Genomic DNA, 16,881 nt, shown 5'->3' with positions numbered 1-16,881 from the left:
AATTCAAATTAGTTGAACCGCAGTGATTTTTTGTATTTCGTGTAATTTAATGTTTTAACTGCTACAATCTCAGTTCCGTTTATCTCTGTCCCTTCAAGTACAATTTTTATCTAGGTTTGAAGTACATGACCCTCTTAAGGTATTTTATATAGAAAGAAGAAGGAAAATACGGATATTTAACACTTTTCAGTGTAGTTTGGTTTCATTGTTATCCGTAGAAGTCTGCATAATTAATAGTTTTACTAGTATGCGCATTAGCTTTCTAATAAAAGCTTAAAATGTATATGTCGCGGGGCTCGTGTTTCCATGGTAACGCATTTTCTCTCATTTTTCAACATTTATGTATGAAAACGGGTTTTTCGACGGCTTCAGTGCCATTCTGTTATTGACCAACATGGAATATTTGGGTAATATGATTAGCAAAATACCAAGAACTTTACATGTTACTATGTTTTTCTTAAAGTTTAGAGTAACCATGGCAACAGAGATGTTTAAAATAGCTTATATGTTGCTTTTTATCGTAATTTTTTATAAAAAAATATTATATAAAATTATCTTTCTTGTTAATGTAGCTTTAAAACATTTTATTTCTAACGTTAGTAATATTTTCGTATGAATTGCAGTTAATTTAACAAATTTCACAGCTTAAAATACTTACAGCAGTGCCCGTCGTCTTACATTTTTATTGAAAAATCGTTCTGCATGCTGCTATTATTCTCATGGATATTGTTGAAATGAAAATAAAAAGCCGAAGCTGTGTTCCTTAAATAGACCAGTGTCAACGCTTTTTAATTTTACAATTAGACATATATGTCACGGGCTTCGTTTCCATGGTAACATCAATTTAATTCAAGACACCACAATTTTATACTGAAATTTGAACAATTTTAGAGCTTAGTTTTAGTATTTAAGTAACAAATTATCAACGGAAACTGGGAAATAGGTATAACAAATCAAACTGCCCAACTTTTATTTGTAAATGACCGTAATAAGTTACCTTTCAGCCAACTATATTCCCAATCACATCAGTTACCATCATCCATTTTCTTACATTCCGCATAACATTTCAATATGATTACATAAAAGAAGCAAATATTGATCATTTTTTTAGAGCAAAAGACTAATAAAAAGTATTTCAGCAAATAATGGCTGTTTAAAAATAGTTCAAATAAAGAAAAAGCACAGAATAACGTACTTTCAAAATAAAAGCTATTAATTTTGCGCGGTAACTGACACGTAACGTCATGACGTCAATGACGTCATTTTAAGGCAACAATGTTTTGAAGCATTTCTGCGGCAATTCATTCATTATTTCTGCATTATTAAACCATTAAACATAAGACCGGAGGCAGGTTCAAGATTTATTTCCAGAAGAATGGATATACAAACACATTTAGTTTGTCGTAAAGCGTCGTCGTAAACCGTCACGTTAGCTTCCGGTTGGACATGCGCACTTACAAATATCAAGGTAACCTACCTCCTTAAATGACATTTAACCGACAGTTAAGCATATAATTGTTGTATAGCCGCTCATTTGATAACGTTTACGTAACGCATGAAGCATCATACGTTCTACTTAAGTTTCTACTTTATATTTACAACGCAAATAAAATCATTTAAGCCAGTACATTTCATGTAAGTGGATATACGAAATTTTGAAATATACGTGAAACATGGTGGGCAGGAACGTTGGATTTTCGGCTACAACAGTTTCTTTTAAAATTGGCACTCTGGTTCTGTTTGTTAGCTTTATACTTCATGTTGTGGGATTTTCAATTGCGAGATGGGCTACTATCAACCTGTCCTATTCCGGTAGTAAAGTTCGAAGTTCTTATCACGCTGGATTATGGCAGCATTGCGGGTGTGTAGAATTAGGCGTTGAAAACTGTGTGTGTAATTCGAGAAGCGGAGATCCAGGTACTATTTTCTCGTCCAGTTTATTTCCTTAACAGTACAATCTTCTAGCTATATATCTACAGAATTAAAGCAATATCATCACAATTAACATACATGTATATTCAGTTATGAAATCTATTCTTATTATGTTCACTTAGAATTACAGTATACCTTCATGCGTAACGTCAATTGTTCGCTTTATTACGCTCCATTTAACGCTGGCACACATATCAGTTTACATCATCTACCCAATGTGACCCATTCGTACAACCAGTTTGAAACGTAATTAGATGTACGTTTATTTGTTATAAAATGGTAAACGCATGGTTTGAGCAAAATCAAAGATTTTAAACAGTTTCTAAAGCTACAGTCACACATACGGATATGTCCGTGCGTTGAGGCACGGTGCGGATGGGATTGGTCTGTGATGACCCCGGACACGGATAAATACGGAACAGTAGGTCTTAGTACTGGAAAAATGGTGATAAACGGGGTACAAATAATACAGGGCGCGAATAGGTACTACTCTGAACTACGTTTTACTGCGCCTGGCAACTTGCCCAGTGTGTGGACAGGTCTGCCGTGAACTACGTTGAACTACTCTTAAGTACGGGCAGTCTCGGGTAACTATGGTCAGCTATGGATCAATAAGGCAAGGTACGTTTCAGCACGGACAACTAAGTTTTAGTACGTTTAACTACGGATGAATAAGTTTCAACCAAGTTGGACTAAGGTCACGCTCAAATGGCTACGGATCGCTCAAACTTTTGTGCATGTTCAAAAGTTGGAGAAACTTGCAAGTTTGGCATAAGTCTTGAATACGTTTTTACAAAGTGTTGGTACGGATTGGTACGGATTACTACTTTAAGGTACGGCTTAGGTACGGATCGATACGGATTACTACGTTTCTATCCATGGCTGGACGCAGCTACCCGTGCCGTATTTGTGACTGGGGTGTAATGCGCGTGACTTAGTCCAACTTGGTCGAAACTTATTCATCCGTAGTTCAACGTATCAAACGTAGTTATCCGTACTTAAACGTACCTTGTCGTAGTTTGACATGATGTAAAAGATAATCGTAATGAAAACGCTGGCTACACGTGGCCTATTTATATGAAACTTAGCGACCCGTTACTAAACCTTAATGCAAACGTAGTCATGCGTATTGATCCGTAGCTTAACGTAGTTATCCGAGGCTGTCCGTACTTAAGCGTAGTTCAACGTAGTTCACCGTAGATCCGTCAACGCGCTGGGCAAGTTGTCAGGCGCAGTAAAACGTAGTTCAACGTAGTACGCCGTACCTATCCGTACTTATTCGCGTCCTGTATGGTATCTTTTTGTTCCCCGTTTCTCACCATTATTCCCGTACTAAGGCGTACTGCTCCGTACTTATCGGTGTCTACTCCCCCACAGATCAATCCGATCCGCACCGTACCTCAACGCACGAACATTTCCGTATGTGTGACTGTAGCTTAATACCCCAGTCACACATACGGCGCGGATAGCTACGTCTAGCTACGGACAGAAACGTAGTAATCCGTATCGATCCGTACCTGAGCCGTACCTCAGAGTAGTCATTCGTATTAATCCGTACCAAAACGTGGTAAAAACGTATTCAAAACTTATTCCAAACTTGCAAGTTTCTCCAACATGCACAAACGTTTGAGCGAACCGTAGCCATTTGAGCGTGACTTTAGTCCAACTTGGCTGAAACTTATTCATCCGTAGTTAAACGTACTTAAACGTAGTTATCCGTGCTTTTACGTACCTCGCCGTAGCTGAACGTAGCTATCCGAGGCTGCTCGTACTTAAGCGTAGTTTACCGCAGACCAGTCCGTGCGCTGGGCAAGTTGCAAGGCGCAGTGAAACGTAATTCAACGTAGTACCTCGTACCTATCCGTACTTATTCGCGTCCTGTATTGTTTTTTTTTTGTTTCCTGTTTCTCACCATTTTTCCCGTACTAAGACGTACTGCTCCGTAGTTATACACGCACAGACTAATCCTATCCGCACCGTACCTCAACGCACGGACATATCCGTATGTGTGACTGTAGCTTTAAGCATGTATGTAATTCAAGTGATATGGTTAATGAGCAATAAGTATCTAAAGAAAAATACTGTAATAAAGACGAGTAACCACTAATATTTCAAAATGAAAGAACTTGTTGACGTGCAAAGCAATAAAGTTTTCATCGTTTTTCTTGAAATTTTATTGCTTGTCGAAATTCAAGTCCGTTATTGAATGTTGCTTCTAAAAAGGTTCATAATGCCTTTGTAAAACATGGGTGTTAAGTGCTGTGTGGCGGCCGTAAAAAGTCGCCCCGACTTCATCTCAGTGTTGTTATATCTTCTGGTCTTCGGGATCATTGATTTCAACTCATTTGTATTTGAAGATTGAATACTGATTAAGCCGGTGCTATTGGGGGTGTGGGCAGTGTTGCATTATCCATTACTGCTTATGAACAGACTCAATCAAAACGAGTCTGCAATTTTCACTGTTTGCCTTGTTCTCGGTGATTCCGAGGGATCAACTTTCCAGGTTTTATTCCATATATTCTGCTATGAACATAAAATATAAAGTTATGTTACATCCTATTTCAGATAATTGTTTTCTCTAATATTTGTCAAAGGTTTGAATTCTGATGAACATAATACAAAGATTGATTTGAATATGCTATTTTCGATTACCTCCCTTTAAGTCTCAAACTGTAAACATCCATGTGCAGTATTAAAAGTAGCACATTTTTAATCACGTAATTACGAATAACTTCTATTTGGAAAACTGTTTCATCCGTTTTTAACATAAGATTTAAAGCCTTATGGAACTTTAAACGTTAACCAGAACACGGTTGCAAAACTGAAATGTTTAAGTTGTTAAACGTTTTGTTTTTTATTTCATGTAAATAAATATTAAATGTAGTCTCGGCACGTTTCTCAATGATTTATCAGACCTATCCTAACACTTTTCACTAAATGTAAATTGTGGTTTAATCAATTGCATCATCGCTCTTAGGAGTTGTTGAAGGGTGTTAACTTAAACAAGTGCAAACTTATTACTCACGCGGTTTTGTTTTTTTTTAAATTTAAGATTATATTTGTTTCTTTCAAATAATATAGTCAAAGGTAGTATTCATTGTTGCAAGCTTATTACTCACGCGGTTTTGTTTTTTACATTTTAAGATGATATTTGTTTCTTTCAAATAATAAAGTCAAAGGTAGTATTCATTGTTGAAAACTTGAAGTTAGGATTAATACTATCATCCAGTTTCAGTTCTTTATAAAATGCTCTATACTGCTCAATTTGTCGTTGTACATGTGTGTATGCTATAGTTATACCTTTTTCCATTAAAACAATTACTCAGCTTGCAAATGCAGAATTTCAAAGTTACAGACTGAAACATCCAGAGGTTTTCTTAGTCGTAAATCAAAAAAGTATCAAAATGCCACATCAAAGAAATTTTGTTCATTTACTTGCTTCTTATTACGTAAACGTTGATTCAAGCATAAAAACAAAACTGCCAGAATCACCGATATTTGGTAATGTTAAACAAAAGCTTGAAAGTAGGACTTTCTTACTTGTGTTTAAAGTTTATTTTTCTTCTTTATTTAAACATATTTATCCAGTCTTGTATTTTCTCAAACTTATTAATTGCGAATAACAGGCTACTGTCTTTTGTGGTGAGATTTACAGAACCCATTCCGTCCATATCTGCCGAGCCTGATAACATTTGGTATGTTACAAAAGCAATGGATCGAGTAGTAAGCTAATAAGCTTTTTAAAAGACACTTTTCCGAAAAACAGGTACATACAGTGACAACAATTAATTGCAAAATAAGTGCATGTTTGAAGTCAATTCTTTTTATAAAACGTTCAAGTTTGAAGTATTTTTAAAAGTTCTGATATTAGAGTTGACTGTATACTAAGTCAATTGCGGACATGAAATAGAAATGTGATATTTAATACGTTTTGGACTGTTTGGAAATTACCGATGAATGATTAAGTTAAATGAACATTACTGATAGAGAGAGAGAGAGAGAGAGAGAGTTTGGATGCTTTTGGGGTGGGGTTACTTGTGGGATATCAAGGATTGGTGTTTGCAAGTCTTAAATAAATCTCCTGGTTTGAGTATATGTATTCTTGAACGTGAGACAGGACAGACATATTGATTTGAAGACTATTTGCATCACCAAGTAGGAGGAGTGGTAATGTAATGTTTGTGATAGGGCTAATTTTATCTTGTAACTGTGTTCGCTGCCTCTGGTATCGAGGACACTTCTTAGTCTGTAAGCAGTAGAGTTCCCAACGAGATTAGGTACTAATGATGATATATAAGATGGAGCGAGATTGTTCGACAATTTATAGAAAAGAGTAAGCATCTGTTTCCTTCTCCGTTCTTTCAGATGTTGGAAGCAGGTTTTTTGTACAAATTGTAGAAGGAGACTAGTTTTGTGGTCCCTGATGTGACTCCAGTTGTATTATTCCTTGATCAAATTCCTCCTAGGTAGCAATGTTGTCCCAGACAACATTAGAGTACTCGACAAGGGGTCTATTGAAAGCAGTGTAGATAGTTTCCAATGATTTTTTACCCAGAACAAATGTAAAAAAGCAAGGAAGAATATCCAACAGCGCCTCATGATGTTTACCCTCTGCCATGCCTTGATGCTTTCAATATGCTCATGTTAAGTGGTAAATGAAAAGGTTTGTGAACTTTACGAGATAGTAATAGAGATTCTGATAACATTGACATCAAAAGATCGTAGTCTGTTATTCTATTTATCATGTAAGTCATATAGGAACCTGTCTAGGATAACATATTTCCTGATCTTATTTCGTAACAAATTAATTTTTGAAGCAAAATTAACCTTATTTAAATTTTACGGATTTGAAAAGTCATCTGCTTCTGTTATATCTGACAGTCAAGTTTAATCCTGCATAGTGCATCTTTCTGACATTCTTATCAAACTCACAATGAAATATTCTCTAATAAAAACATCATCCCATTGAATCATTCAGAAAATGCTTTATTTCCACATTTTAAGGAGGTAGGTTACCTTAATATTTGTATGTGCGCATGTCCAACCGGAAGCTAACGTGATGTCTTACGACGACGTTTACGACAAACTAAATGTGTTTGTATATCCATTCTTCTGAAAAAAAAATCATGAACCTGCCTCCGATCAGATGCTTAATGGTTTAATAATGCAGAAATTATGAATAAATTGCCGCAGAAACGCTTCAAAACATTGTTGCCTTAAAATGACGTCATTAACGTCATGACGTTACGTATCAGTTACCGCGCAAAATTAATAGGTTTTATTTTGAAAGTACGTAATTCTGTGCATTTTCTTTATCTGAACTATTTTTAAACAGCCATTATTTGCTGAAATATTTTTTATGAGTCTTTCGCTCTGAATAATGATCAATATTTTGCTTCTTTTATGTAGTTATATTGAAATGTTATGCGGAATGTAAGAAAATGGATGATGGTAACTGATGTTATTGGGAATATAGCTGGGTGAAAGGTTACTTATTACGGCCATTTTCAAATACAAATTGGGCAGTTTGATTTGTAATACCTATTTTCCAGTTTCCGTTGATAATTTGTTACTTATATACTAAAACTAAGCTCTAAAATTGTTCAAATTTCAGTAAAAAATTGTGGTTTCTTGAATTAAATTGATGTTACCATGGAAACGAAGCCCGTGACCTATATATCTAAATGTAAAATTCAAAAGCGTTGACACTGGTCTATTTAAGGAACACAGCTTCGGCTTTTTATTTGCATTTCAACAATATCCATGAGAATAATAGCAGCATGCAGAACGATTGTCATACGAGGGTACTGCTGTAAGTATTTCAAGCTGTGAAATTTGTTTAAATAAATGCAAATAACACGAAAATATTACTTACGTTAGAAATAAGATGTTTTAAAGCTACATTAACAAGAAAGATAATTCTATTTAATATTTTTTATAAGAAATTACGATAAAAAGCAAGATATAAGCTATTTTAAACATCTCTGTTGCCATGGTTACTTTAAAATTTAAGAAAAATAGGGTACCATGTAAAGTGCTTGGTATTTTGCTAATTATATTACCCAAATATTCTATGTTGGTCATTAACAGAATGGCACTGAAGCCGTCGAAAACCCCGTTTTAATACATAGTTGTTTAAAAATGAGAGAAAATGCGTTACCATGGAAACACGAGCCCCGCGACATATACATTTTAAGCTTATATTAGACTGCTAACGCGCATACTAGTAAAATTATCAATTATGCAGACTTCTACGGATAGCAATGAAACCAAAATACACTGAAAAGTGTTAAATATCCGTATTTTCCTTCTTCTTTCAATATAAAATACCTTTGGAGGGTCATGTACTTCAAACCTGGATAAAAATTGTACTTGAAGGGACAGAGATAAACGAAATTGAGATTGTAGCAGTTAAAACATTAAATTACACGAAATACAAAAAAAAATGCTGCTGTTCAACTAATTTGAATTTACCCTGGTAACAAGGTAACCTACCTCCTTAATACAAACTCAGTCAGACAGCTACATGTCCTAATGTTCCAAGCGCTGAAAATTGCACTTCCAGACTAAGTCAGTTTTATCTCCAAATTTACAGTTTCAAAATGATAATACACATAAATAATTTTGCATCTACTTAATCAAATTAAGCCTTTAAATAGGTATAAATCAATAATGCCAAAAATATAGTGTTGGACATTGTCATTTCTTGCCTACCCAGTTTGGAAAGCGATGTTGCTCATTGCGGACCTGGAGCGGTCTTCCGCGTATGTCCGAAAGTGATTAGCAATTGGAGCGCACGGCAAAATACGCAAATTATTGCATGTCCTCACGCATTTAGTGTATAATATGTATGATATACTGACTAAAGTTTAGGGTTAGTATTACCATGGTTACAAAATATAAAAATATATCTATACATTAAAGATACTTATCATTCAAATCGCTTCAATCCGGTATATACCGGGTGTCAGTAAATTATCACCGGCGCTCCAGGTCTGCAGTGAGTCACAGTCTAATATACATCTGTCCGATCACGTGCCATTGACAGATATCCCTGTCTTTCCCTAGGGAATAACCTTGTCTAAAATAGTATTTAAGTGACGTCATATAGTACAAACATAATTATGACGTCATAACCTATATACATACTTCCATGATATACACACATGTATTACTCATCTCGATTTTATTTTAACGTGATAGGCAAGAAAAATGTTCTTACATGCCAGCCTGTGAATGCCAGCTGTTTCCCAATCCTCGGGACATCATTCAGCACCGTCCCACGGGTTGGGCTTAATTCTGTATTTAATATGTTTATTTGTTTCTCTTGTTTAAATATTGTTATCGTAAAAAGCCATTGTTTTTTAAGTTGAAACCGCTAAGCGGTTCAACGTATTATAACTGTATTCTGGAGACTGCAAAAATATCAATAATGACAACTTTCATTGAAGCAGATTAATCCGCCGTTCTATGTCCGCACTACTGTTATTGATTAATTACCGACCGCTTATCATTCTACATATAAATTTTTTGGTAAAAGTTCCTGGTAAAGGTTTAACAATCGTTTCAATGCACATGACAAGTCCAGTGGTTTATCACGGCCAGAAATTTGTACAAACCGGACAGAAGTTGCGAAATTGTCATTTGTGCAGGAAAGAAGCGTTTACCATAATGTCCAGTTCTGGACAGGTATAGTGACCATGCACGGACACAGCCAATTTTCTCAGAGGGGGTCCGATCCCCTGGCTCCCCCCCTCCCCCCCTGGAAATTTTGAAATTTAGCACTTCATTTTTTGCATTCTGGGGCAGTTTTATGGACTAACCTGTTACATTTGGGAAAAATGATAAAATCAAGCTTTCTTGAAGGTAAAATTCTTAGTTTCTTTTAGATAAATAATATGAATTATGTCGGGGTCGTATGTAGCAGCAGCCGCATATACTTTACATGCAGTCCTAATGTTGCCTTTTTCGAAAAACATTTTCTTTCCTTCTTGTCTTCTTTCCTTTTATAAAGATTTTCCAGAGGGAAACCCCCGGTCCCCCCCCCTCCTCTGGATCCGCGCATGGTGACATATCACGCTTTCTGTTTATGCAGGTAAACTTGTGTTTGGTTAAATTTCAACAGAGCACAATTGTCTGAACAGTGTACAAACTCATTACTGTTTTTTCAGGCAAGGGTGGAAAAAAGTGGTAGAAAATGAAAGCAGTAACATTTTTATTAAAAAAAAAATAAACAATGAGACAAACATTTCCAACATCTTTGGACGGTTCAAAAATCCCATGTTAAACATACGATAAAGCCCGAAACGCGTGAAAATGTTCCGAATGTAAATCGGGTGAAGTAAGTGCTCTATGCGTCTAGATTAATTAAACTGGGCGAGTCTACTTACTTGTTACTTGAGGATGAAAAAAAACGTGTTTTTTAAATGTTGCTCTTAAACAAGGGTGGCGGTTGAACTACTAAAAGTACAACAACAGTTAATTCACAACAAATCGTACGGTATGTTTTATAATCAGTAGAAGCTAGTCGTATTTACGCTTATGAGACCTGTTTCACCCACAAGTAAAGAATTCACAGGTCCATCATGAAATATTTTCCCCAGCACGTATATACTTGTCCTATTCAAAATGATCGCGATCAATAAAAGAAAATATATGTAATTATACATCTTCGAAAATCTCGGATCGCAAGCTTTCTTACAGTGTATATCTTTAGAAAGAGAAACTATGACACACTGGGAGTTTAAAAATAGCATTTTCTATGGATTTTTAGCGAAAAGTAACGTTTATATCTTTCAAACTATTAAATGTTAAAGGGGTATATGGTCGCATACCATATAACTGAGTGCAATTAAATATCTTCAGAAACCATGTGTAAATGAATCACTGAATCAAAAAGAACAAATAAAAGAAACATCCAACATCACCAAGCAGTATACTTAAAAATCACGACACATACGGCGCCGCAGCAGCAAGCGAATTCGCTGCGGAAACCACGCTTTTTTACCTTCTTTCTTGATTATTTTACACGCACCTGTATTTATTCATAAGACAACATCAACACTCAAAATTTCAGCTAAACATTCAAGCAATAATAAGTGAATTAAAGTTTTACTATTTATTAAGTTGTTGTTGTACAATTTTGGGTGGATAGCAATTTATTATAGACAGACGCTATATAGGTGATTATTCGCCCAAAACGGAATAGTTCGATATATGTTCTTGTTGAAAAATGTGATAAGTTCTTCATTTATGTATGTCAAGCCCATAATATACGGTTGTAAAATTTTAATCTGCTAGATGTGGGGCTTGGCTCTTTATTAAGCTGAAGATGAAGGGTTGCATTGCCCAGCTCGTCAGTGTGTTTCAAGACACGTGATGGTCAGAGAAGAATTTCTAATATATAGTGTAACATTGATGCAAATGGTTTGAGTGTTACTTGAACTGTTACAGTCGGGTGGTTTATTGCACATTAAATGTGGGTTTCAACCTTTCTGTGCTTTTAGTGCTTTGATTTTGTCTTGTGCTGATCTTGTGATTTTTTTCTTTTTAAATGTTTTCTGTAAAGCACTTTTGAATGTGTGCATGTGCATGGAAAGATTGCTATATTAATGTGGTATAATAACAATAATAACAATAATAATATGCGGATGTTTGACTGAAACGCAAACATAATTTTAAACACAAGTTTACTTTTCGTCAGCTATCATTAACATAGACTTCACGTATGGTAACTCGGAAATGTGTCTAATTCAGAAATGTCGAGATATGATCGACGGTATGTGTCCCATTTGGACTTGCATATTGTGTTGTTTTAGTCAGTATTTTTGATACTGCATATTGATGTGGCTCCGCGTGTCAGCTGTTGTTGATCATTTATCTTTAGTTCCCAGTATAACTAGCAAATCATGAGCCTTGTAAGACTGAAACAATAATTCACTGTGTTAAATCAACAGTGACATTCAATTCATTTTCGGTAGCGGTTAAGTTATTTGTGCTGTCCTAAACCGCTACCGAAAATATTTGAAATTTTAATATTTTCTATTGCTCAAACAGCTTGCATGCATTTACCTCTCAAATCAATCAAGTATAAACTGACTAAGTGATGCACGAACTACTTTGAGGTATAAAACACCTTTGATAAAAGAACAGTTTTGTCTTTAAGATATGGATTTAATTGCACGTATTGATTCTTGCAAATATGTGGGAAATTTGCAAATGGAAGGAAATGTTAAACTTTTTTATGATTAAATATATTTCAGCATGGTTCAAAGCTGTTCAAGCAATGGAGACGCTTGGATTGATTGGGCTGATAATCACTGGAATTATTTCTCTGTCTCTGTTGTGTTACAAACAGACAATGACAACGAAAAACATAAACATTTTCCTCCTTGCAGTTTCAGGTATACCATTTCAGTTGGCTTTTCAACCAACAATCTAATCATTTTTGATAATTTACTTCATTTTTACGCGCATAGCAACATTACTGTAAAAATATGCAGCAAACGACAGCTATCTCAAGACAGAACTAAGACAGGGACCTTATTTGCTCCACTTACGCGGATGTGGTCTTAACCGTTATACAATCCGCTAGTTTATCAATTCTTTTGCGTTGATGCAAGACAAGAAGAAGGTTTTAGAAACATAGTTTTATGTGTAGACAGAAATTTAATTCATAAAAATAAAAATTTATTTTGACGTACATATTTTAGAAAGTGACAGTTGCAAAAACATAAATCTAATATTGTTTGTTACTGTTTTTTAGGTATTTGCATTGTGATTGGATTGATAATATTTGGAGTGGAGAACACAAAAGATTTTAAGGACGTGTTTACCATTTTTGATGCAGTCAACAGTGTAGATTCAAACGGAACCCTGAATACTTCCTTTATTCTGTGCGCAATCGCTGCTGGCCTTTGCCTCTTCGTGTGTCTTCCTGTATTTGCGGTTGACAAACGCACACCTTTACCAACAGCGCAACAGCAAGTGTTTCAGGCACCTGTTCAATATTCGAATCAAGGCCAAGTTATATTTCCGCCTTCGGGTCAGGCACAAGTTTATATCGGCACAGCCGGTCAGCAACCAATTGGTTACATGCCAACGTACACGTATGGACAATATGGTTCGCCACCGGCATACGTACCACAAACATCCGAAGGGCAATATGAAACACCCTTTCCACAGCAGACAGATGGCATACCACACAAAGCGTAAATCTTAGATATGATGTACCAGTTTAAGACCAAAGTACAATTGTCATTTAAAAAGCTTGCCAAATGGCCGTTCAAATTATCACACGGCATAGAATATTATATTTATCAGAAAAAAATCATTATCCTTTAATATATTTATCAAATGGCATTCAACAGTCATAACCAAACGTACTCGAGGTACATGTTATATTACCTTCAAGTGGAAAGTCTTAAAAACCTTATAACATCTTAAGTATTCTCCAGTTTGGTTATTCAGGTCAAGCTATAAAATATTTTTACAAACGTTAAGATTAGAACACAGAAAGTATGAGAGATATGTTTGAGATGGATATTGAAATGTGCAGTGATGTTCTAACGAAAATAATGCGAGATAGGCTTTAAAACTGAGCTGCTGGCTAGCTCGGAGTTATACTTCTCTTACTGCAGTGGGACTTCAAAGGTCATCTCCCATGCAGCACTTACATCTGTTTTATATTACAGTGCCAGATCATTATTTTATTGCTTTTTTTAACCTGGTATATTGTTTTGAATTATTCATTGTGTCTTTCAGTTAAGCTATTCATACTTTGTTGAAACCAGTTAGATGTGTTTTGTTTTTCTTTTCGTTTCGATTATATTAACATAATATTTTCGATTAAAATCAGCTGAGTCATTACCTTTTACGCTTTCTTGTCTTGTCAGACTAGGTTCTTATGAAAAATTACGAAAGTGGTCACGGTGAGTACCGGATATGTGACTTCCAAGTTAAGCTGCTTAAGCCTTAACCGCTTTGAATTTCCACTCTTTGTTTGCATTTCTTTTTCATTTTTCTTTCTTTTTTTCATTTTCTTTAGCAAAGGACTTGTGATAAAAATGAATAAATTGTGGATGTATAATGTACTTGCAACATATTTTGTACATAATTTGTGATACATACAGAGCTTTGGGAAAATATGAAATATCCAGATAATACACAAACAAATATATTGGACTGGAAAAAACAGGCAATATCTACACAATGCACCACTAAATATATAAGACTGGTCCGCAATCATCCGAGTAAGCTGATAGATTTACCTTGTTAAACTTACTAGCTGAGCTAGTCAGTTACTATTAGCAACTAGTAGTTAATTAGACTATTAAATACGGTTGAAACAATGTGATTATTTGCTCAATGTCGTCAATGCTTTATATACTTCATTCGTCACCTTTTCAGACAACATTTTGGCCTCTGTAAACATTTTGACAAAAAATTACAATCAAAACAATTTTTTGAGTCGGTTCGACGATTCATTGCTTTCGCCCAAATTCTCATTAACTGACCGAACAGCACAGTACTGTGACGTAGTTCCTTTGAAATGTCTCAAACATGAAAGAGTTTACCGCATTAACGAAATTAAATTAAATGTCAGATTTGATATGATCAGGAAACGATAAGAATGAATTAATTGTGGATATATAATGTACTTGCAACATATTTTGAAAATAAATTGAGTTACATACAGAGCTTTGGGAAAATATGAAATATCTAGATAATACACAAACAAATATATTGGACTGGAAAAAACAGGCAATATTTAGGCAATGCACCACTAAACATATAAGACTGGTCCGCAATCATCCTAGTAAGCTGATAGATTTACCTTGTTAAACTTACTAGCTGAGCTAGTCAGTTACTATTAGCAACTAGTAGTTAATTAGACTATTAAATACGGTTGAAACAACGCGATTATTTGCTCAATGACGGTAGTGATTTATATACTTCATTCGTCACCTTTTCAAACAACATTTTGGCATCTGTAAACATTTTGACAACAAGTTACAATCAAAACAATTTGTAAACAATAGCATTTGCGTCATTTATGGACGACTGCGGTTAATTACAGCAACATTGCACATTTTGTTATATACAGTAGTTAAAGGGAATCAACCATTTGTTAGAAGAGGAAGAACTCGTTGTAAAATACTATGTTTGATTTTGGACCAATCAAATACAAGCTCTAAATAACAACAGTCAAAGCGCACTTCAGATAGGTAGACGGATGGCATTGAGGTCATTCTGTATCTAGCGATCTATGTAAATAGATCGAGGATTTATCCCTTGACAATACCTTGATAGGAGAACTACTGCAGTTGGATAAATTATATAACAGAAAACGTTTTGAGACTAAAGAAAATTTGCAATATCGGAACTAGATTCCGAGCTTTAGGCCCAGTGCATGGAAGTTAAACCTTTACAGTATAGAATACAGGTTGAGCATCGGAAAGCTGAGACAGAGACATACGGTTTGAGACAGTAGGAGAGGTCTAGCTTACAGACGAGGTTCAATGTGATTGGCAAGATACAGCCAAGAAATTGGGGTCATACCTATATGGCAGTTTAATGCTACACGTTATAGCATATAGGCGCTGAACATCAAGGGGTCGGAGCAATCATATTGAGTTGCAGCTTCAATTAAGAGGATATAGTCGCCATTGTTGAGTTATTTCAACGACCAAAATAGTTGCAACCTTGGAGCATTTATTTTCATTTGCTTCCAGCTAATAGAGCATTTTATAATCCATATGACATTAGTCTTGGTAACAACGAACGGATGAATTAAGTATTCATAGCAACATGTTCTTTGTTAATTACCATAAAACAATTGAATATCAACCTAGATGGAAGGCAACAGCATAATGTAAGCGATCTTTTGACAGCAAATATATTCTTTTTTATTTTCATTAAATTCAAGCTGATTTCATTAGTGCTTAGTCCGTTTTTCATGGTCATTGAATGACAATACAATTGCATCACTTAGAAACAAGCGGCGCGACGAGGATGTCGCGACTAATCAGCCATTCAAAAGCTTCTACAAATACAATACAATCACATTCGTGTAAGCTATAACAAATACTATTTTTACCTTTTCAATATTTTATCGAATGTTAAATTGATTAGTTTCAAATCTTGTTTACTTTCGATTTGCCGATCGACTTCAGAAAAGTTGCTCCCTTTATGTTTTGAACTAAAACAACAAAACGTTCCGATTTTCCCAAAATAAATCAAAATGAACTATAATGTGTATTTAATGATTGTTGTTGGCATGCAGATATTTGGCCATATCTGTTTGGGTTGAAAAATGACAGAGCACGGAACGAAGGGCGCCGTAAAGTGCAACACTTTGACAATTGAATAATTCTTTTCGGTCAACATATGGTAAACGGGTGTTCAATTTATTTTGGAGTCCTTGACTGCATATTGATGTTTTACCACAGTTGCCAAATTCGTATGGCATCAGCTAAATAAAATGATAAAGTGGAGATAAAATGTAATGAATATGAAAACGTGAATATCCTTACTGCATACTTGCACTTGCAAACATCAACAAAACCAAAATAATAAAGTGACAATGAAATTTAACGTCACTCTAATCACCGGACAACTTGTTCTGTAGATTCTCAATAACACTTGTTCTAAACCTATGCTCAATGTATGCATGTATGAAAACAAAGAAAAATATCAAACAGGGAATGCCACGCACCAAAAGCGCAGCCTCCTCAAAACGAACCCCCCAGCACGCGAACGCGTGCACCACACACACACACACACAAAGCTTACACATCAGGACAAAACGAACGACACACACACACACACTCAAAGCCAACACATAAGGACAAGACGAACAATAAGCATACACACACGCGCGCACACAAAGTCAACACACAAGGACAAAACGAACAAACTATGGAACACAGTGGGGCACCGTCTTGGAAC

General features: G+C 35.4%; 1 protein-coding gene across 1 annotated transcript; it reads left to right on the top strand.

Annotated features, from left to right (window-relative positions):
* The first annotated feature begins 1,508 nt into the window (after positions 1-1,508).
* On the top strand, positions 1,509-13,807 carry LOC123556398 (uncharacterized). The gene is made up of 3 exons (XM_053542616.1): positions 1,509-1,917; positions 12,195-12,335; positions 12,698-13,807. The coding sequence occupies exons 1-3, from the start codon at positions 1,674-1,676 to the stop codon at positions 13,144-13,146; spliced, it is 834 nt and encodes a 277-aa protein (XP_053398591.1). The 5' UTR covers positions 1,509-1,673; the 3' UTR covers positions 13,147-13,807.
* The last annotated feature ends 3,074 nt before the right edge of the window (positions 13,808-16,881 follow it).

Source organism: Mercenaria mercenaria, chromosome 5 (assembly GCF_021730395.1).
Source record: "Mercenaria mercenaria strain notata chromosome 5, MADL_Memer_1, whole genome shotgun sequence".
Lineage (NCBI taxonomy): Eukaryota > Metazoa > Mollusca > Bivalvia > Venerida > Veneridae > Mercenaria > Mercenaria mercenaria.
The sequence above is the reverse complement of the archived record's forward strand: the minus strand, read 5'-3'. Positions and strand labels throughout refer to the sequence as shown.